Here is an 18,404-nt window from a genome sequence, read left to right as displayed (position 1 = left end):
GATTATATATCAACATTTTTAAAGCTTTTGAACCATTCCAAATCAAAGTTATAATATGTGGCTTTCTTCAGCTGCACGGGAAGAATGGTGTTACAAGGGAGGGTGGGGGTGGTGGTGGCAGGAGCCACGGTGGCTAGTATGGACACTTACAGTGGCTAAAGGAAGAGGCAGTTGAGTTGGGAAAAGAGAATTAAAGAGACTTGTCCCTGTGTGAATATTGTGGGGCTGGAGAGAACAGGGAGTGAAGGGATCCTGTGGCTTTTTCAGTCAAGAAACAGGGTGATAAATGCTTGTGCTTGGCTAGCTTCCTGCTTTTTATAAAGTAGGGAGACCCAAGCCTAGGGGATGGTGCTGCCCACTTAGGGTGGATCTTCCCAATTCTGTTAACTAATGAAGAGAACCCCTCACAGGCATGCTCAGAGGCTTGTCTCCTATGTGGTCCCATTAAGCTGAAAATTCTACATCTAGAAGACGTTCTTACTGCGCATGTGACACTCAGTTCACTTCACTCTCAGAAAGCCCCCTCCATACTCCCCTGCCCAGAGCTTCGCCCTCTACACTCATAGGTTAGTTTTGCTTGTGACTCTCGATATTGTAGGCTGTAAAGAAGATGGAGTGAAGTCAGGATAGCGGGACCTTAAGGAGGCAGCTGGTCACGTGGCTTCTGCAGTCAAGAAATCACAGAGTTTTTAAGGGTCCCCTTCAAGTTGTCCCTCTCACCTGCTGTTCACAGAGCTCCGTTGCGTCTGTGGCGTAGATGGCTTGATGGTGTCATTAAGCATATTTCCATGTAGGAATGTCTTAGTCATGGTTCTACTGCCATGAAGAGACACCATAACCAAGACAATTTATTAAAAAGACATTTAGTTGGGAGGTTATTTATTGTTTCTGCGGGTGAGTCCATGACCATTGTCATGGGGAATATGGCGTCAGGCAGTCAGGCAGGCACTAGAGCAGTAGCTGAGAACTCATATCCGATCCACAAGCACAAAGCAGAGAGAGCTTCCTGGGCTCTTGAAACTTCAAGGCCTTCCCCCAGTGGCACACCTCCTCAACAAAGCCACACCTCCTAATCCTTCCTAAACAGCTCCACCAGCTGGGAGTCGAACATTCAAATCTATGAGCATGGGGGGGGGGCGTTCCTGTTCAAACCAAATGATGACATAATTTTTCTACCTGTGTTATCACCACTAGAGCTGCTGTGACTATTCTAGAACGTGTGTTTTGGTGAGCGTGCGAGTGTGTTTCTATAAGAGGATGGGCATGTCAGAGTAGAGTGGCTAAACTACAGGGCAGGAGTAAGTGATAAGTGCTGCCTGGGAGTTCGCCAAAGCGGTTGCGTCATTTGGATCTCAAGCCATCAGTGTGTAAGAGTCACGGCTGTTCTTCGTCCTCCCCGACACTCAGCTCATCAGTCCTTTCCTCGAAGTGAGGCACAATAGAAGGCAGGGAAAATCCTGGGAACATGAGAACTGAGAGGAGCCCTTCAGCCTTGAGTCTGGCTGAAGCCTCTTACTCACAGAACGGTTCCAGCAAAGTTAACTGTTTAAGGCCGTCATCCCTTCCGAGCTGTAAGCCTGCAATTTCCTAGGGCTCTCACCAGAAACCCCCTTTACCAGAGACAGGTACCTACCAGAGAGACATACCATACCCCTTGCAATGTAACCTTAGTGGCTCCTGGTTTTACTTTTATCAGATTATAAACCCATCCATGGCACTTCAAAAGCCTGTCATCTCTCTTATTAAAAGGAAGAGAAAATGGAGAATTAAAAATAAAATAAAATTTAACAACCATCTAAGAGGTAGCCTGAGAGCCACCTGGATGGTTACAGTTAATGCTAAGATAGTTGTGCCTAGTGAAAAGCCCATCCTTACACTTGGGCATGTCTTACTGCTTGTGACTCTTCCGTGGACCTATGCATCCAAGTGTGTCTTCTCTCTTCAGCCTTGTGCTTAAGCCTAAATTAAAATATCTTCAATAAAACTTCCAATTCTGTTTCCTTAACTGACCAGTCCTGAAAATCTGATGAGAATTGAAGCCATGGCTCCTGTTTTAACCTGAATCGAGGTCTCTGCAAGTCTAGTGGAGTTCCTCTGGCCGCTGAGGGTGGCTTCGTGGAACTATGTCCTGATCCCCTCAATCACTGACAGTAGCAGGGTCATTTTTACTTCCCAGCCCTGTGAAGAATAGTGTGACGTACGGAGCCTCAGTCCCTCTGTCTCCATCCTTTGTTTTTTTCCTCCTGTCAGGAGCACAGAGTTGTTGTCAGGAACTGGCAGGAGGAGGTACCCCTCGTCTGAGCCTTTCATTTCTAGACAGTAGTGTAGTTCTGGATAGTACACCTCCCAGGCAGGTGATGTCCAGGTATCTCCCAGGGACACCAAGGTAGCTGGCCTTTGGGGGTGAGTGTTCTACCCATAGGAATTTCATCAGAGATTTCTTCTAGAGCTCTCTGACGTCTAAGGTGGTGCTATTACCTTTTTTGTTTGTTTGGTTGTTCTGTTTTTTGAGACAGGGTTTCTCTGTGTAGCCCTAGCTGTCCTGGAACAAGCTCTGTAGACCGGGCTGGCCTTGAACTCAGAGATCTGCCTGCCTCTTCCTCCTGAGCACTGGGATTAATGGCAGGCACCACCACTGCCAGGCCTGCTGTTGCCTTTCTTAACTAGCAGGCCTACTGGAGACTCAGAGTGAGGAAAGCTCAGTCTGTACCTGAGCTAGGATAGCAAAGCAGACCTCTGAACCTCTCTGCCAGACCAGAGCAGGCCCTTAACCACCATCTTAGACCTGGACTTTTGAGGAGGAAGGGGCTGGCGAGGCTTCCTTCTAAATCAGTGATTCTCAGCCTTCCAAATGCTGAAACCCCTTAATGCAGTTCCTCATGCTGTGGTGATCCCCAACCATAAAATTACTCCATTGCTACTTCACAACTTAATTTTGCCACTGCTAAGAACAATAATGTAAATGATTTTGGAGATGGAGGTTGGCCAAAGGGGCTCTGACCCAAAGGTGAGAACTGCTGTCCTAAATGTTTGCCCCAGAACTGACTGACACTCGTAGCCTGTCAATGCTGCTATCCAAGAAAAGAAGGCAAAGAGTTGTGGTGTTAGAAAAGACCATTTTAGACCCCGTGGCTTGTGTCTCCTGAATGGTCCTAGGAAAACTTTTCTAAGATATGCTTTGAGCACGATAGAGATGGCATTTGCTGCTCTTGTAGAGGACCCAGGCTCAGGTTGTAGCAACTCCATCATGGCTTAGTTCCCAACGCCCACCTGGAGGCTTACAACCAAACATAACACTAGTTCCGGGGGTCTGATGGCCTCTTCTGACCTCTGCAGGCACCAGGCACACATGTGGTGCACAGACATACGTGCCAGCAAAAACACCCATACACGTAAGATAAAATAAAAAAAAAATCTTAAAAAAGAAATTTAAAAGATCTGTTTTGACCCCTACAGTCTTGCATAGCAGGGGTGTCTCTGGTGTGGTGATACTATGAACAAGGCTGCCTGTGACAAGCCTAAAATACACTGAAGGCAGCTGTGGCACAGACAGAGGGGAAAGCCCCGTTTTTGAAGCCTGCGAGATTATTCCTGTTGAGGGGACAAGGAACCCAGAGGACTGACATTGCTCTCTCTGAACTGCCTGTCTCCTTTGCTACTGGATCAAGTCCCTAAATCTGTGCCCAGTCTATGGGAGCATCTCAGGTGACCTTTGACTCTGTTGACTGACAATCCTTTTCTTGCCTCATTTCTTCTGTGGCTTTTGCTGAGAATGCGTAAGTGGCCTCTCCATAAGGCCAACCCTTCCTGCTCAGACATAGGGCAGCCCCACAGGCCACCATTCCCCTGTCACGGGTGCCAGAGGCTTGGGTAAGAGGTTTGCCCTCTGTTAAAACACACCTGCTTTTGAAGTTTCCGGGGGTTTTTCCTCTCTGGGTGGCTGAGCCAACAGTGACCCTCCCAGAATCCTTCACCAATGGGTCCAGCTTGCCAGGATACACAGCTGGCCATCCAGCTGGCTCGGGTGGCCTTGTCGGATCTCTCCACCTTTCCCTCTGTGACCCCTTGAAGTGCAGGGCTCCCTTTGAAGTTCTGCCTGAGCGCAAAGGAAGTTCCTAGGGTAAGGCCCTCAGCCACAAAGGGACACTGAGATGGGGGTGGGATGGGACCCAGGGGGACACGCACTTCCCTGGCAGTTCCCAGGCACCGCACCACGGGCCCCCAGGAGGCATCTTGAGTTTTGAAGTCTAGGAAGGGATGGCTCACTGTCTTCCATTATTCTCTATGGATTTCCTGGGGTGACCGATTTTTTTTTTTTGACATTACTGGGGGACAACGCACAGGAAGAGGATAATCTTAGCCTTTGAGAATGAGATGAAGATCGCCTGAAGGAGGCTCGCCAGCCAGCCAGCCGGGCGCTCACTCCCTACCTCACTTCCACACCTTCCCAGTGAGTCCTTTCCAAGATGAGGGTGGAGGTCTAGAAAAGCAGAAAAGAGGCTGAGTTCTCACTAGAGGCAAATGGATGCATGCGTCCGCCCACACACCCAGCAAGCATTAGTTGGACACCTGCAGTACCGGGAACCCTGCTCTAAGCCCCGAGAGTTTGGTAGCGAGCCAGGTAGCCAGATACCAACACCCTGGTGGAGCCAGTGCGGCCAGTGCCTGGAGACTGATGGAGCCTAGTGAACAGCTTGTGCTGGGTAGCCTAGTGTGTCAGGTAGACGGGGCCTGGACTGCGTGGGCGGCAGTCCAAGGCTGCAGGTGCTCACAGGCCTCACAGATCGCTGAGTTGATATCCAGAGAGGTGAACCTAAGAGCATCCTAGATGGAAGAAGGGCAGCTTCGTTCTTCCCGTGTGGAGTCATTCTTACCCCCTCCCATCCCCCACCCATACAGACACTTAGTCCTGGAAGCTGCTGGGTGGGGCTGATTGACTGTCGTAGGACCTGTGGGCAGGTGTGGACATCTGTAACCCGCCTGGGTCTTCCTCCACCCCTCAACATGCCTTTATTGGAGCCCATTTGTGGGCAGATTGGGCTCCCCGAGGGAAGCCTTTCAGAGGCAGGCTGGGCACAGCAGGGGCTGCAGCACAAAGGCCCCGGGCGGCTGGGCAGGCCCTGGTGATGGCCCCGAGGCATCTGCATGTGAAAAGAGACGGGCATTTACTGCATCCTGTGGAAGGCCACTAAAGCACATCTGGACCAGCCTAGGCCAGACTGGCCTTTTTGGGGCCAGCGGAAGGAACCGGGTTTGGCTCAGCCCAGGGCAATCTCATAAAGCAATTCCCACCCAGAATGGTGAGCCAGACCCACAGCCCAGCCTTCCAGGTGGCTCCTCTCCATCCTCAGGGTGAATAGAAAGAAGTCTTAGGGACCCTATGGAAACCCAGATGCTATACAGAAAGTCTGGGTGCAGCAGCAAGTGATCAGGGTCAGGGCAGCTTTGAAATCTGGCTAGTCCCCAACTCTAGGACCTCAGTGCTCAGCTGTCAGGACAGCATCTGGTCTTGAGGACAAAGTCCCCAGGAATAGCCATAACAATGAGAGCAGACTGGCCAAGCTGCTTCCTCTCAGTCCCACCTGTGGGCCAGGCTAGCCAGGGAGTCAGCTGGGGAAAGCACTTGCTTGAGTTTTCTTACCCTACCTACCAGGAGCTCTGGTGGCTCCACCCAGGCCTTGGGCAAGGGTCTCGACCCTCTGGCAAGAGCTGATGGTGAGATTAAGTGGTCTTATATATTGCCCTTTTCCCTGTCCACAGGTGAGCCATGATGGGGGAGGGCACGGACCAGAGCAGCATACTCTATCCTGGGTTCTGGGTTTTCTGTTTTGTAATGTCAACACTTGAAATTTCGTAACAGGTAACTTCCTTCAGTAAATGTCCCTGCCAGCACTTGGTTCAGAGAAAAGTTCAAGGCCTTTGCCATCACCCTGCTGTGGTACCTGCCTCAGACTGATCCTGTGGGTCTTCCACCACCTTTCTTTTATGTTCCCCCAAAGCACCGAGCATTTGTGACACAGCCCCCACCCCAAACCCATCTTTGAAGTCCCCAAGGCAGCTGCCTGTCACACAGTCACTGCCCTTGCCCTGTCTCCTCTCCTCCCCAACTCTGTTCAGCCGGAGTAAGGTCTTAACTCTGTATTACCCTCAGAGCAAATTTTAAAAACTGTATTTAGTTATTTGTCCTTGGGTGTTAAGAGTCCTTTAAACTGTTCTCTGACCCGTGGTGTGTGTGTGTGTGTGTGTGTGTGTGTGTGTGTGTGTGTGTGTGTGTGTGTGTGTGTGTGTGTGTGTGCGCACGTGCCCTACTCCCTCAAGCTGCCAGGTGCGACAGGTATGTGCTGGACGTGGACCAGTCAGTCTCTCCAGCTCTTTGTCTCTTCTCAGCATCTCCTCTATCTGTTCTCTGTGGGTGTCTCTCTCAACCCCCACCGCTACCCCACCACCCTTTTTCTCTGCCCTCACAGCTCTGCTCCCATATGTCTGCCTGTTAACATATGTACTCCTCCGCCTCTACCCCTTCCTCAGGTCCTCACTCCCCCCCCACCAATAAACCCCTTTATCCCAGGTCTGTTATAAGTCATAATTTCTCAGGGGTGCACTTTGACTCAGCCCCACCAAATGTACCATGTACCCCCTTGCCACATTATATTCCATAACACTGTGTGTGTGTGTGTGTGTGTGTGTACTTGTGCTACGGCACACATGTAGAACATAGATGGTAACTTGCAGGAGTCAGTTCTCTCTTTCCACCACGTGGGTCCTCAGGATCGTCTTCTGGTGACCAGTCTTGGCAGCAGGCTTCTTTAATGGCTGAGCCACCTCACCTTACTTGTTACTTTTGAGATGAAGATTTCACTTTGTTGCCCAGAACATAGGTAGACCTGGACAGCTGAGTTCAAGAAGAGTATTACTCTGCTCCTGTCTCCCTGGAGCAGTGGTTCCTGACCTTCCTAATGCTGCAACCCTCATAGAAGGAACTCCCCTCAGTAGTTCCTCATGTTGTGGTGACGCCCAACCATAAAAGTGTTCTGTTGTTACTTCATAACTGTAGTTTTCCTGTTTATGAATTGTAATGTAAATGTCTGATATACAACCCCCCAAAGGGGTTATGACCTGTAGGTTGAGAACTGTTGCCCTGGAGGTTGGGGTTCCAGGTGTTCACCACTATGCCAGACTAATATACAACACCCCCATCTATCTGGGCCGGTGTCATAATTGATCTGTGAACTTGAACTTGCTGGAAGGAGGCTGAGCGTCTTAGGTGAGGGTGTAAGGCTGTAGCCGTAGCAGTAAAATTTGCTGTCTGGGATGTGATCTCAGGCATGATAGTTTCTCCCCTGGAAGTGAGAGCAGCCAATGTGTGTGCTCTGGATCAGAGGTATGGATTTACCTTCAGTGTGGCACGGGAAACCCATGAAGCTCACTTATGATGCAGAGCCCCCAGGACAGACAGAGAAGCTGATTGGCAAAGCAGTACTCAATCATTGCTTGCTGTTATGAGATGGGGGAGGGTTGACTCCTCTCTCTCACGGTTCCTCCAGGATACCTTATACCTGAGTAGAACTCCCTCACTCTGGGCTCCACTCCCTTGGTCTTGCTTCATGGAAACCCTGGCTTCCTATTGGACAGAACCTGTCTGGAAAGTTGAGATGCCCTACACCAGCACAGGTCACCATATGCTCATCACTGACACTTACTATTGAGTATTTGCAATTTGCCGCGTACTTCCCAAGTGTCTTTTTAAAAATCGAATCAACAACCCTATCTGGTATCTGCTGCGAATGCCTTGCTGCATAAACGAGGAACCTGGGGTTTGAGAGGCGTTGGCAACAAGCTGCAGGGCAGGTAGGGAGGCAATGTCTACTTTCTGAGCCCAGCTCCACCTTGCCCTTGGCTTGCTCGGCACTCAACCATCTAGCCTGTTCAAGGCCACTGATGCTCGGGGATGACTGCCTGCCAGCTGAGTTTGCAGGGCTAGCCAGTGAGATTTGTTGCCATGGCTATCCCCAGCATGTGTCATATTCCTCAGTCTCCCTTCTGTGTGACCCACTTAGGTTGGAGGGTCACCAGGATCTCCCTGGTTACCAAGTCTCATGCACTTGACTCACATGTTTGTCAACCACTATGAAATCGATGCTCTGGCCTTGGCGTACCCCTGTGATCTGAGCTCTAGCACGTCATAGAGAACACAGTGGTTGGGTGTTCTGAGGGCAGGTGATGTGGGCACCAGCACAGGGAAGGCGTACTATGTGTTTTGTAAGGGCTCTGGCTAGGGTCCTGCCTAAGTCACATGGCCTTCCTGAAAGCACTTGACCTAATGGCCTTAATCCAGAGGAGCTAAGGCCTGGCTGCTATGCACTGCCGTTCTGCTCTCTGCTCAGAGTTTGGACTCTGACCACATAGTGTTAGCTACTGCTCAGCGGTGTCCATTGGAGTCTGAGGAGGTCTGGGTGGGCCAGCAGATAGCTATCTGTCAAGTGAGAAGGCTGGACAGAGAAGGTGTAGCAGGTCCAGGCAAACATGTGCTGTGTTTGGTGCCTTCCACCACAGAGGGTCTTCTGCCAATGTCAGTGAGGAGTTCTCAGAGGTCTCAGAGGCGTGTCCCTTCTGTGCCAGTCTTGACAGTGTCTCCAGCATGTAGCCTGAGAGCCCTCTAAGTGACCACCCTGAAATGGGGCGGGTTATGATCCCAGTCTAGGAGGAAACTGGAGAATCGGGAGTTCGAGGTTACACTTGGCTACATATTGACTTTGAAGCCCACCCGGACTCCTTGGCACCTTCTCTACAAAACAAGAAAGAAACAAGAGTGAAAAGCATTTCAGGAGCCAGGCACGGTAGTGCATGCTCGAGTCCAGCAGTCAGGAGGCTGAGGCAAGAGGTTTTTGGTTTTGGTTTTTTGGCTTCTTTGTTGTTGTTGTTGTTGTTGTTGTTGTTGTTGTTTAGTTAAGGCTGTCTTGGCCTACTCTGTCTCAAGAAACTAAACCAAAAACCAGACCCATTCTGGTACCCTCTGGCGGCTGAGGACCGGGGGGAGCTGTCTGTATCCTTCAAACAACCCCAGAGGTACTAAACATCTTCTTCCCTTGTGGTGGTTCATACAGTATGTTAACCTGACAGGAGCTAGAGTTACTGTGGAGACAGATCTCTGGGCATGTCTGGGAGGGGTTTTCTAAAGTGGCTAATAGGGGGGAAGACCTGCCCTGTGTGTGGATGACATCATTCTGTGGGTCAGGGTCCCAGGCTGAATAAGAAGCAGAAAGCTAGCTGAGCACCAATATTCATCTCTCAGTGCCTCTCAGAGCTGTGAAGCAGTTGAGACCAGCTGCCTCAAATGCTGCGATGCCTTCCCACCCTGACGGAATGCGCACCCCTCGAACTGGGAGCCACAGTAGACCCGTCCTCCCTCAAGCTGCTTTACTGGGTATTTTGCCACCAACAGAAAAGTAACTAACTGACACATCCCTCTAGGAAATGGCCTCTCACGGCCCTGCTTCCCATTCCAGTAGTACGTGAGACCCTCCATCCCACCCTGTGTGAGGTCTGAGTAGGACTAGTGGTTAGAGTAGCAGAAGACTGAGGGAAAGGCCTTCCCGAGCTCTGCCACATGAGCTTCTCAGGTACCAGGTGGGCCTTGGATCCACCTTGGGATTTGGGTCTTAGGTTAATCCAATAAAGGAAGTGCATGCAGCACTGGGTTTGGGTTACCACAGCAGACTCACTTTGGACAGGAACCAGAAAGCTTTCAAATAACCTCTCTGCAAGAATGTGCTGGTCACTCCCTGTCTGTTGTGGACCCAGAGAGCCTTTGAACTACCATTTCCCAAGTTTGAGATTACTTCATGGACATTTAGCCTGTAAACACATGGTTTAAACCCTTCGATGGCCCTGTCCTGTAGGGTCCCAATGTTCCTGCTCAGTGGTTTCTTAGAGTCTAGCCTCCGTGACCTCTTTGGGTTTTGGGAATCCCGACTCCTCCCATAGTCCCATAGTCCCACCTAGCTGCCCAAAGATGTAGCCCTTGGAGTTGTCTCCAGGATTCCTCTGCCCTGTCTTCATGTGAGACCCATTGAAGCAAAGACATGGCATGCTGAAGTCACAGCTCTGGTTCCCTGGAGCCCAGAGCTGACAGAGCAGCAGGAGGAAGGAGGTCTTAGAGACATGCAGGGTATAACTAGTGGAGGATGGCTTCTGTGTGAATAGGGTAAGATGGGGCTTTAGAGGGAAGAGCACGTGGACCTGGCCTTAAAGAAAGACAGGAATCCGATCCAGGGGACGATGAAGCTAAAGACACTGATGATGAGAGGACCTCCAGGCAGATAAAGGCAACAAAAGCCAGGGCTTCAGGAAGAGGAGGTGGGACCCCGGCTGTTCTTTCCCTGGCAAGTTCCTGGCCCTGCCTGGCCTCCTTTTCTGGTCCCTCTGAGGGGAGCTCATGACTCTTTAGCTTCTCAGCCCTTGTCAAGCTGGAGAGGGCATGCTTTGAGCTGTCCCAAGGTCACTCAGGATGTCCAATAATTGTCCTAACACTTTACCTGCCGTGGAACAGTAATGAGAGGGTTTTCATTATTTTCGGGTGAGCGCTCCTGGCAGATGCCCGACAGCCAGCAGATGTGTAAAGTCCGAGGTGATTTGTAAGGGACCGGCTCATCTGATGCACAGTAATTGCACACGGCGATGTTGTCACTCAGAGGAGCATCCTGGCCTGCTGGCTGAGGTTAAGGTCAGTTCAAAGATCCAGTTGGGTCACAGGAAGTAGAACTCTCTGAGGGGTGAATCAGTGGCTAAGACTCTGGTCACAAGCTTAGCAGGGCCTTCAGGCCTGCCAGGGGCATCCCCCTTCAAGGCTTTTGGGTGTTGGGTTGTACCTGCAGCCACTGTCCTTCATCAGTGTCTCTCTGTAAGCTGTGCCCTTTGGGGCTTTCCTCACGATCTGAAATCTGTTCTAGGCCTCCCAAGGCCAGATCTGTAGCATGTGGCACTGGTGCTCACAGAGAGCTGTAGCTGTGGTCTCTTGGCTCCCTCTGCCTGGGTCGCTGTAACAGATACCACCAAGCTGTGGCTTACACTGCCTGTTTTTTTCTCCCAATGCTGGAAGAACTGGATGCCCATGACCAGGGTACTAGCGTGGTTGGCTTCTGGTGACATTTCTCCTTGGCAGATAGGTGACAGCCATTTTACCATGCATTCACAAGATCTCCTTGCTTTGTGAGCACTGAGAGAGAAGGGGGAGCAAAGGGAGAGGGAGGACAACTTCACTAGGCTTCTCAGGGGTCTCTCAGTTTTTTGCGGGGTGGTAACATCTCTTTATTTATCTCTACTAGGCCTGAAAGTTGCCATGAGAACCAGGCTGGTCTCAAACTCATAGCTGTCCTCCTGCTTCTGCCTTCAATGTTGGTGTTACAAGCATATGTCACCACACCCAGCCCTTCGTGTCTCTGAGGATACGAGGCCTATCATATGGGGACCCCTGTTTTATGACTCTACTTAATCACCATTTGCTGCTCATAGGCCTTGTCTCCAAGTGCACACACAGGAGAGGCGGCCATTAGGGTTTCAGTGTAGGAATTTGGTGAGGCATAGTTCAGTCCACAGCTCAGGACATTCAGGCCTCACACTGGTGTGAAGCATCTTGCTCATCTCAGTTTCAACCCAGGCCCACACATGTCTCACCCCTCCCGAGAGTAGGATGCCCCAGAACAGAGAGTTGGGACTGCTGGGCCCTGCCTGGGGCATAGTGTTACATTTGAAGGTCCTAGGCATTTTGCCCTCTGTGCCTGCACACGACTCCATATATAGCCGAGGGCCCCCAAAGCTTTGTGCTCTCGGGCCAGATGGCCTGGGTCATTTCTCTCCTAGAAGACTTCCCTTCTTTCTCCCGAGTGGGGAATACGCTTACTCAATTAGCTCGTAGATGATGAGGAAGACCTGCTCTGGGGTGTGAAGACAAGATCAGGCCTTGGATATTCAGCACAAGGACAGCACTTCCCGAGAGCCGAGACTCCGTGAAAACCTGTATTGGGGCTTTATTCGCTTTAAATTTTTAAAAATTAATCTTTAATTTTATGTGTATGGGCGTCTGTACACCATGTGTGTACAGTGCCCACGGAGGCCTGGGAAGGCTGATGATCTGGAACTGACGTTATATATAGATGGGAGCTGCCACATGGGTGCTAGGAACTAAACCTGGGTCCTCTGTAACTGCAGGGAGTGTTCTCGGTCACTGGCACACCTCTCCAGCCCACACTTTACTATCTTAATAAGAGTAGCTACTTCTGTAATGATTTTCAGTGATTTTTAAATAAAGAGACCTCCTGGGCTGGCCCCTGGTGGTCCCAGGGTCTGTGCTGACATGTCGAAAGGGGGCAGTGTTGGTGGCACAAAGGGACAGGACTCAGAGGGAGGGCTCTGCATACATAGCTCCAACCCCATTGTCCCCAGACAGATAAACTAGCACACAGAGAAAGCACTGATTTCCAACAAACTTCATGTAGGTATCTCGAAAAGAGACAAGGAGCTACTCCCTCCCACCCACATCAGAAGTTGTGTTTGGAGTGACAGATGTGAGGCTCTGCCATCTCGCTGTCACACCGATTGCTCACTGTTCTGAGAAGGTCACATCACCATTCATTAGCAGTAATTAGTCCCCCGAGACCCCTGCACTTCTTCACTCTTGTGCTCCATTAACTTGGGTGTGAATCACACATTCCAGGCACCAATCAATGAGGACCCATCCATAATACACAAGGTGAAGCTATTAGTCACAATATATTAACTGCCCAATTTAAAAGTAAAAAAGCCATCTTTATGAAGGGCAATTAACCACCGAGAGTAATTGGTCATTCATAAACCTCTGATTAGGAAAGACAAATAATAAGAAAGGGGTGAGTCACTGGGGCTGTGGAAGATGCGGTCTGTGTGGCGCCGGAAGGCTGTAGATCTACAGTTCTTCATAAATGGCACTGCTAGCCCGAGGTGGTGATCCCTGAAACTCACCTGCTTCCGTGCGAGCTAGGGGGCCCAGAGGATCAGAGACGGCCTAAGGGGAGTGGCAGTTGAAGTGTTTTAGGTTTTCCAAGGACTCCTTGTGTGTGTACCCAGCATGGGGACGCTGTACAGAATCCAGCAGACTGCATTGCCGAGCTACCAGAGTATGTGGGTTGGGAAGGACAATAAACACAGTTGGAAGACTGAAGATACTTGATGTCCTAGAGACGTGGAGGTGATAATAGAGACAGAGTGGAGTGAGTATCTCAGACATGGCAGAAAGAGGGTCCTACTCTCCCTGTCCCATGGTGGGCAGATGCCAGGATCATCCCTGACTTGTCCATGGCCCACCACCAGGCTCATCCTCCAGACTCATCTCCCAGTGGAGGTGGACCTGACTGCCTTCCAGGGTGGGGCTCCACACTGCAAGGGCCACTCTCCCTCCACTCACTTAGCCTATAGAACTCTCCGGGGCCTGGGTATTCTTGGGAATGTATGGGCTGTCTGTGCTCACTTTTGTTCTGAATAATTACACGGAGACCTTTATAATTATTAAAAGCTTTAGACAGTATATATAGCGAGGCAGATTCTGAGCTATTCTATCCTGACGGTGCTGGCCTGGCCTATTTCCCAGCCACGTGGCCAATTGCCTGCCATCTTAGAATTGCCCTGAAACCACCTTCTTCATCCGTGTCCCGATAGCTACTCCCCCATCCCCACCTGAGACCCTCTCCCTCCTTCTGAGCCTGAAAGTTCTGCCTTTCCATCTCCTGACCATCTATAGGCTCTTCGGCTCTTTAACCAATCAGAAGATGGTGGAAAACAGTGTTTTACAAAGTACTGAGTCAGGAGATGCTTCATAACAGTGACAGTAGGGAAGTCTGGTCTGCAGCCAGATCGCTGGGTACAGAAATCAGCATTTGAATACAGTGCACAAAAACATCCCTAACATCTTTTATAAGACTTAGCCTTGGGGTTTGTGAGAGCTCGGGGTGGGAGCTGGGGTCGGATGGGGTGAGGACTTCCATCTGCCTCAGGAGGAGGGACAAAAGGCCTTGGGCCTTTCTGGGGCTCAGTTTCATAACCTGTGAAATGAGGTGGTTATGTCCTCACTGGGATTGGGGCTCACCGGCCATCAGTAGGTGTTGACTTCAAGGTTCAGTTTTGCATGATGGGTCTGTCACATGACACCTCTGACTGGGTCTAACAGGAGGCCATATCTATGAGGAAAATACTGAAGAGCACACTCGTTCACCATACGTGTGCTCTTTATTAAGACACATGCATTTAACATTGGATTGCATTGATTGTAAGAACAGCTTACAGGATGCATGAGGTCAAGGCAGCCCAGTGTCTCGGAGACCCAGTGGGAATGTATTTAGGGACGTTGTCTGAGAGCAGGGCCTGGTGACCGTCAGTGTAGTTGTTTGTTTTTGGTGAGCTTCTCTGTTTTCATTTTTTAAATTACATTTGTTTAGTCTGTGGGGTTCCCATGTGCAGTGCTGTGTGTGTGATTCAGAAGACGTGTTAAAGGAGTTGTTTTCCATCCTCCTACCATGTGGGCCCAGGGCTTGAACTCAGGTTGCCGGGCTTGTCGACCAGCCCTGTTTTTATTTTTGAGATGGAGTCTTAATTCTAGCCCAGAAACTAGCCTGGAAACTCATGGCAATCCTCCTGTCTCAGCCTCCTACATGTTGGGGTTGGGATTGTAGACATGGTTTTTTGTCATTGTTGAGATAGTCTTATCTATGGAGCCCTGGCTGGCTTGGAACTTGAGAGTCTCCTGCCTCTTCCTGGAGTTCTTTAAAAGTGCCTCTCTAATCTTAGGACATGCGACCCAGGCTGTGTAGTTGCTGGATAGGATCAGTTCCACACCTGTCAGGCTTGGTGAGGGCTGCATGATCTGAGCGTGGGAGCCAGCAGGACAGCTCCCACCAGTCACTGCTTCACCACTCACCCCAGACATGAGCCTGGGCTTCCTGTCTTAGTGGCCTCCTCCTGCATGCTGGTCCCTGGTGAGCGCCATACTCGCTTGCTGTCCCCATGCAGTCCGTGTGCTGGCTGCCTCCTAGAATCCACTCCTGCTGCTGGGTGGCCTTTCCTTTGCTTCCTTGCACAATTGACTGGTATTTTCTCCTCAAGGTCTCAGCTCCCGGTTGCTTCCCAGTGAGGACGTCCCCAACTTTCCTGTCTATCTAGCCATTACCCCCATTACACATACCCTCTGTGTATCCATCACGGCCCCTCTCCTCCCAGGTGAACATTGCCTTTCCCGTGATCCTTCTTGTTCACTGCCAGCCAGCCCCCATGCTAGCTGAGAACTATGGCCAGGGAAGGCCAGAGTACATGTGCATTCCAGCACCCAGGGTGTAGCAAGTACACAGCGATTATCTGTGGATAGGTTGAATGTCATCTCATTGGGGGCCTCTCGAGGTATCCTCTCTGTGGCTTTGTGTCCAAAGAACTCACCTAAGTGCCACCGGGATACTCCGAGGGAGGGTTCACAGTGCTGTTTGTTTTAAGTGCTATTAATAACTCTATTAGTTCTTAGCATGACCCACCCAGCCCCCCAATAATCAAGGCAGAGTCTTACTGATTTAATTAATCAGCACAACTATTGGGCAATTAGCCCTAAACTGTTTTTCTATGCCAGACTGGCCACTTCCCAGTTGTGTCCCCCAGGTTCCTCGCTGTTTGTCTCACTCAGGTTGTTTCTGTTCCATCTGTCCTCAGGATACACTTCTCTCGGCCACGCGCTCCCGGTTCATCATGTCTAATGGAGACCTCCTGCTCTCTCCATCTTCTTTCTTCTCTCTTCCTGTTCTTTCTGTCCTTGCAACCCGTGGCCTGGTAAGCAAAGCCATGCCTACCTGTGTTTTGCAGTATTTGGCTGTAGCCATCTTTATTTAACTAATAACTTTAAATTGGGGAGCGAGGTTTACACAGGGGCAGGTCTAGGGACGGCTAGATCTTGGGGTTCAGAATTTAGCATTTGTACACCCAGGTGTTGGTTGTTTTTAGCGTATTTCAGTTTTACAGAACCTCGATTCTGGGTTTGTACAGAGTGGGGTTCCCCGTTTATTGATATTAATGAGAAGTCAAATCTCAGCTTGGTTCCTCTGCCTGACCCCGTTGGAGAAGTATGGATCCAGGGTTAGTAACTCGTGGACGTGGGGAAATGCAAGCGCTGTGAAGAAACACAGCTGTGGAGAAACACAGGGGTGGAGAAACAGCTGTGGGTGGGCATTCTGGGGCAGCTTGCTGGTGGGCCAGGTCGGTGGTGCTGGGGAATTGATGTCTTTTATCTGGAGTGGGAAGATGCCTTTCCTGCAGTGGGGGGTGGGGTGAGGCGTTCCAAGCTGACTCAGACCATCGTGTGAGGATAGACATGACATTTAGAGATGTGGTCTGCCAGCATTGTCCGTGTCAAGAAGAGGTCTGTCCCAGCTGTGAAATCCTAGCCTGAACACATCTGTGTCTGTCTGGTCCACCTCATCGACTCATAGGGACTCGACCTGCTCTGCTGCTTAACCAGCTGCCCTTGTAAAAGATCTCTCTCTCTCTCTCTCTCTCTCTCTCTCTCTCTCTCTCTCTCTCTCTCTCTCTCTTCTCTCTCTCTGGGTCTCCTCAGGAGGCCATGTTCTTCTGTGCTGAACACATTCTTGCTTGTGTTTTCCTGTCCTAGACTGAAACGGTCCCCGTTGAAAGTGAGATTCTGCACCAATGAGTCCCAGAAGTCCCGGCGAGAGCTGGTGGGGGTGCTTCAGCGACTGGGGTTTGACATCTCAGAAGGAGAGGTGACTGCCCCTGCGCCAGCCACCTGCCAGATCCTGAAGGAGCGAGGCCTGCGGCCACACTTGCTCATCCACGAAGGTAGGCCTGCCTTGACTTGCTTTTCTTGAGGTGAAGCCTGGGGAGAAGGCCTTTGCCCACCCCATCCCCTCCTTGGGCCAAACCATGGGAAACACATGCATGTCAAACCTGATTTCTTCCATGACACTTGTGAGTTTTCAGGGTACAGAGTTCATGAGGCTTCCTGCTGGGGGTCGGGGAGAGGTAAGACCAAGCCCCAATTCTCCCTCTTTGACCTCCACCCTCAAGGCTAGCTTGAGGATGCTCCTGGGAGTAAAGCCTGAAGTTGTATGGTGTTCCTTGATCTAGGCAAGAGGTCAGGGATTCGCCTAAGGGATTATTGAGAAGAAAAGAGGAAGGAACGGCCGGGGATGACTATGAGAATATGCAAATCAAGCTTGCAGTCCATATCTTTGCAAAAACAGCCACTCACAGCCTCAGATTGCCTCCGTGACACCCAGTCCTGCTGGTTGGTGAAGTTTGCAAATGGCTTTTGGAGTGAGGTCTGAGTCCAGACAGTTGGTCTGAATGCAAGACCAGAGACCTTGAGCCCTTGGGGGCAGGGGAGAGCTTTTGTGGAGCAAAGGAGTGGGGGGCGTTCTCTGGTCACTATTTAAAAAATGGGGTTCAAATACTCGAGGTCAATTTTTGTCTCCTTGCTTCCTCTTCCCTCCTTGCTTCCCTCCCTCAGTACCGGTTCCATTTTGACAATCTCCGGGCAGAGGCAGGGCGCTCATCTGAGGTGGAGAGTGCTCTCTGGAAGGCTGGAGCAGGATCCATTGCCCTGGCACCAACTAAGAGAATCATGCTCAGCCTTTAAAAATCTCCTTTCTAACATCCTTTGTCTGTAGTTAGGAACCTTGCCAGGGTCTTTAGGAATTCCATCTCTTCTTCCCTGGGGATAGGGGTTGTTAAGCATGGAAGAAGGGTAGAGGAGTTGGGCGGGAGTATAATGCGGCAGCAGCTCAGAGGTGGCACTAACCAAGGAAGCCAGCCGCCATAACAGAAGCTGAGGGGGCTGGAGGGGCAAATGTCCTTCCTCTGCCGCTGTGCCCATGTTTACAGTAAACATACCTGGCTTCAGGCTCTGATTTTCTCTGGGTTTTATTACTGATGTTTTCCCCCTAATACTTTACTATGAAAATCTTCAAGTGTATAACAGACCTCAAAAGCATTTACTTTGGGGGGGGCATGGAGATGACTCAGTCAGTAAAGTGTCTGCTACACAAGCACTAGCAGTTGAGTTTGATCCCCAACAGCCATGTGAAAAGCTGGGCACAGTGGTGCACCCCCATAATCCAAGGACTGAGGACAGGAGGATCCCTGGGGCTTACTGGCCATCAGTCTGGCCCAATTAGCACGCTCCAGGCGCAGTGAGATATGTCTCAACAAACGAGGTGGAGGGAGAGCCATTGAGGAAGACGCCCAATATTGTCCTAACCTTCACACACACACACACACACACACACACACACACACACACACACACACACACACACACACACTATTAAACATTTTTTTCCAGTCTCCTGGACAGGAGAAAGATATTCTGTAGTGTTTTCTTA

At 50.5% G+C, this 18,404-nt stretch overlaps 1 protein-coding gene across 1 annotated transcript in view; it reads left to right on the top strand.

The window, feature by feature from the left end:
• The window catches only part of Lhpp (phospholysine phosphohistidine inorganic pyrophosphate phosphatase), an 88,932-nt gene that overhangs the window by 2,600 nt on the left and 67,928 nt on the right, over positions 1-18,404 (top strand). The window contains exon 2 of the mRNA XM_032892419.1: positions 16,673-16,860. Within this exon, the coding sequence (XP_032748310.1) occupies positions 16,673-16,860 (188 nt within the window). The remainder of the gene's footprint in view (positions 1-16,672; positions 16,861-18,404) is intronic.

Source organism: Rattus rattus, chromosome 2 (genome assembly GCF_011064425.1).
Source record: "Rattus rattus isolate New Zealand chromosome 2, Rrattus_CSIRO_v1, whole genome shotgun sequence".
Classification (NCBI taxonomy): Eukaryota; Metazoa; Chordata; class Mammalia; order Rodentia; family Muridae; genus Rattus; species Rattus rattus.
Note: the sequence above shows the minus strand (reverse complement) of the source record. Positions and strands in the feature narration are given on the sequence as shown.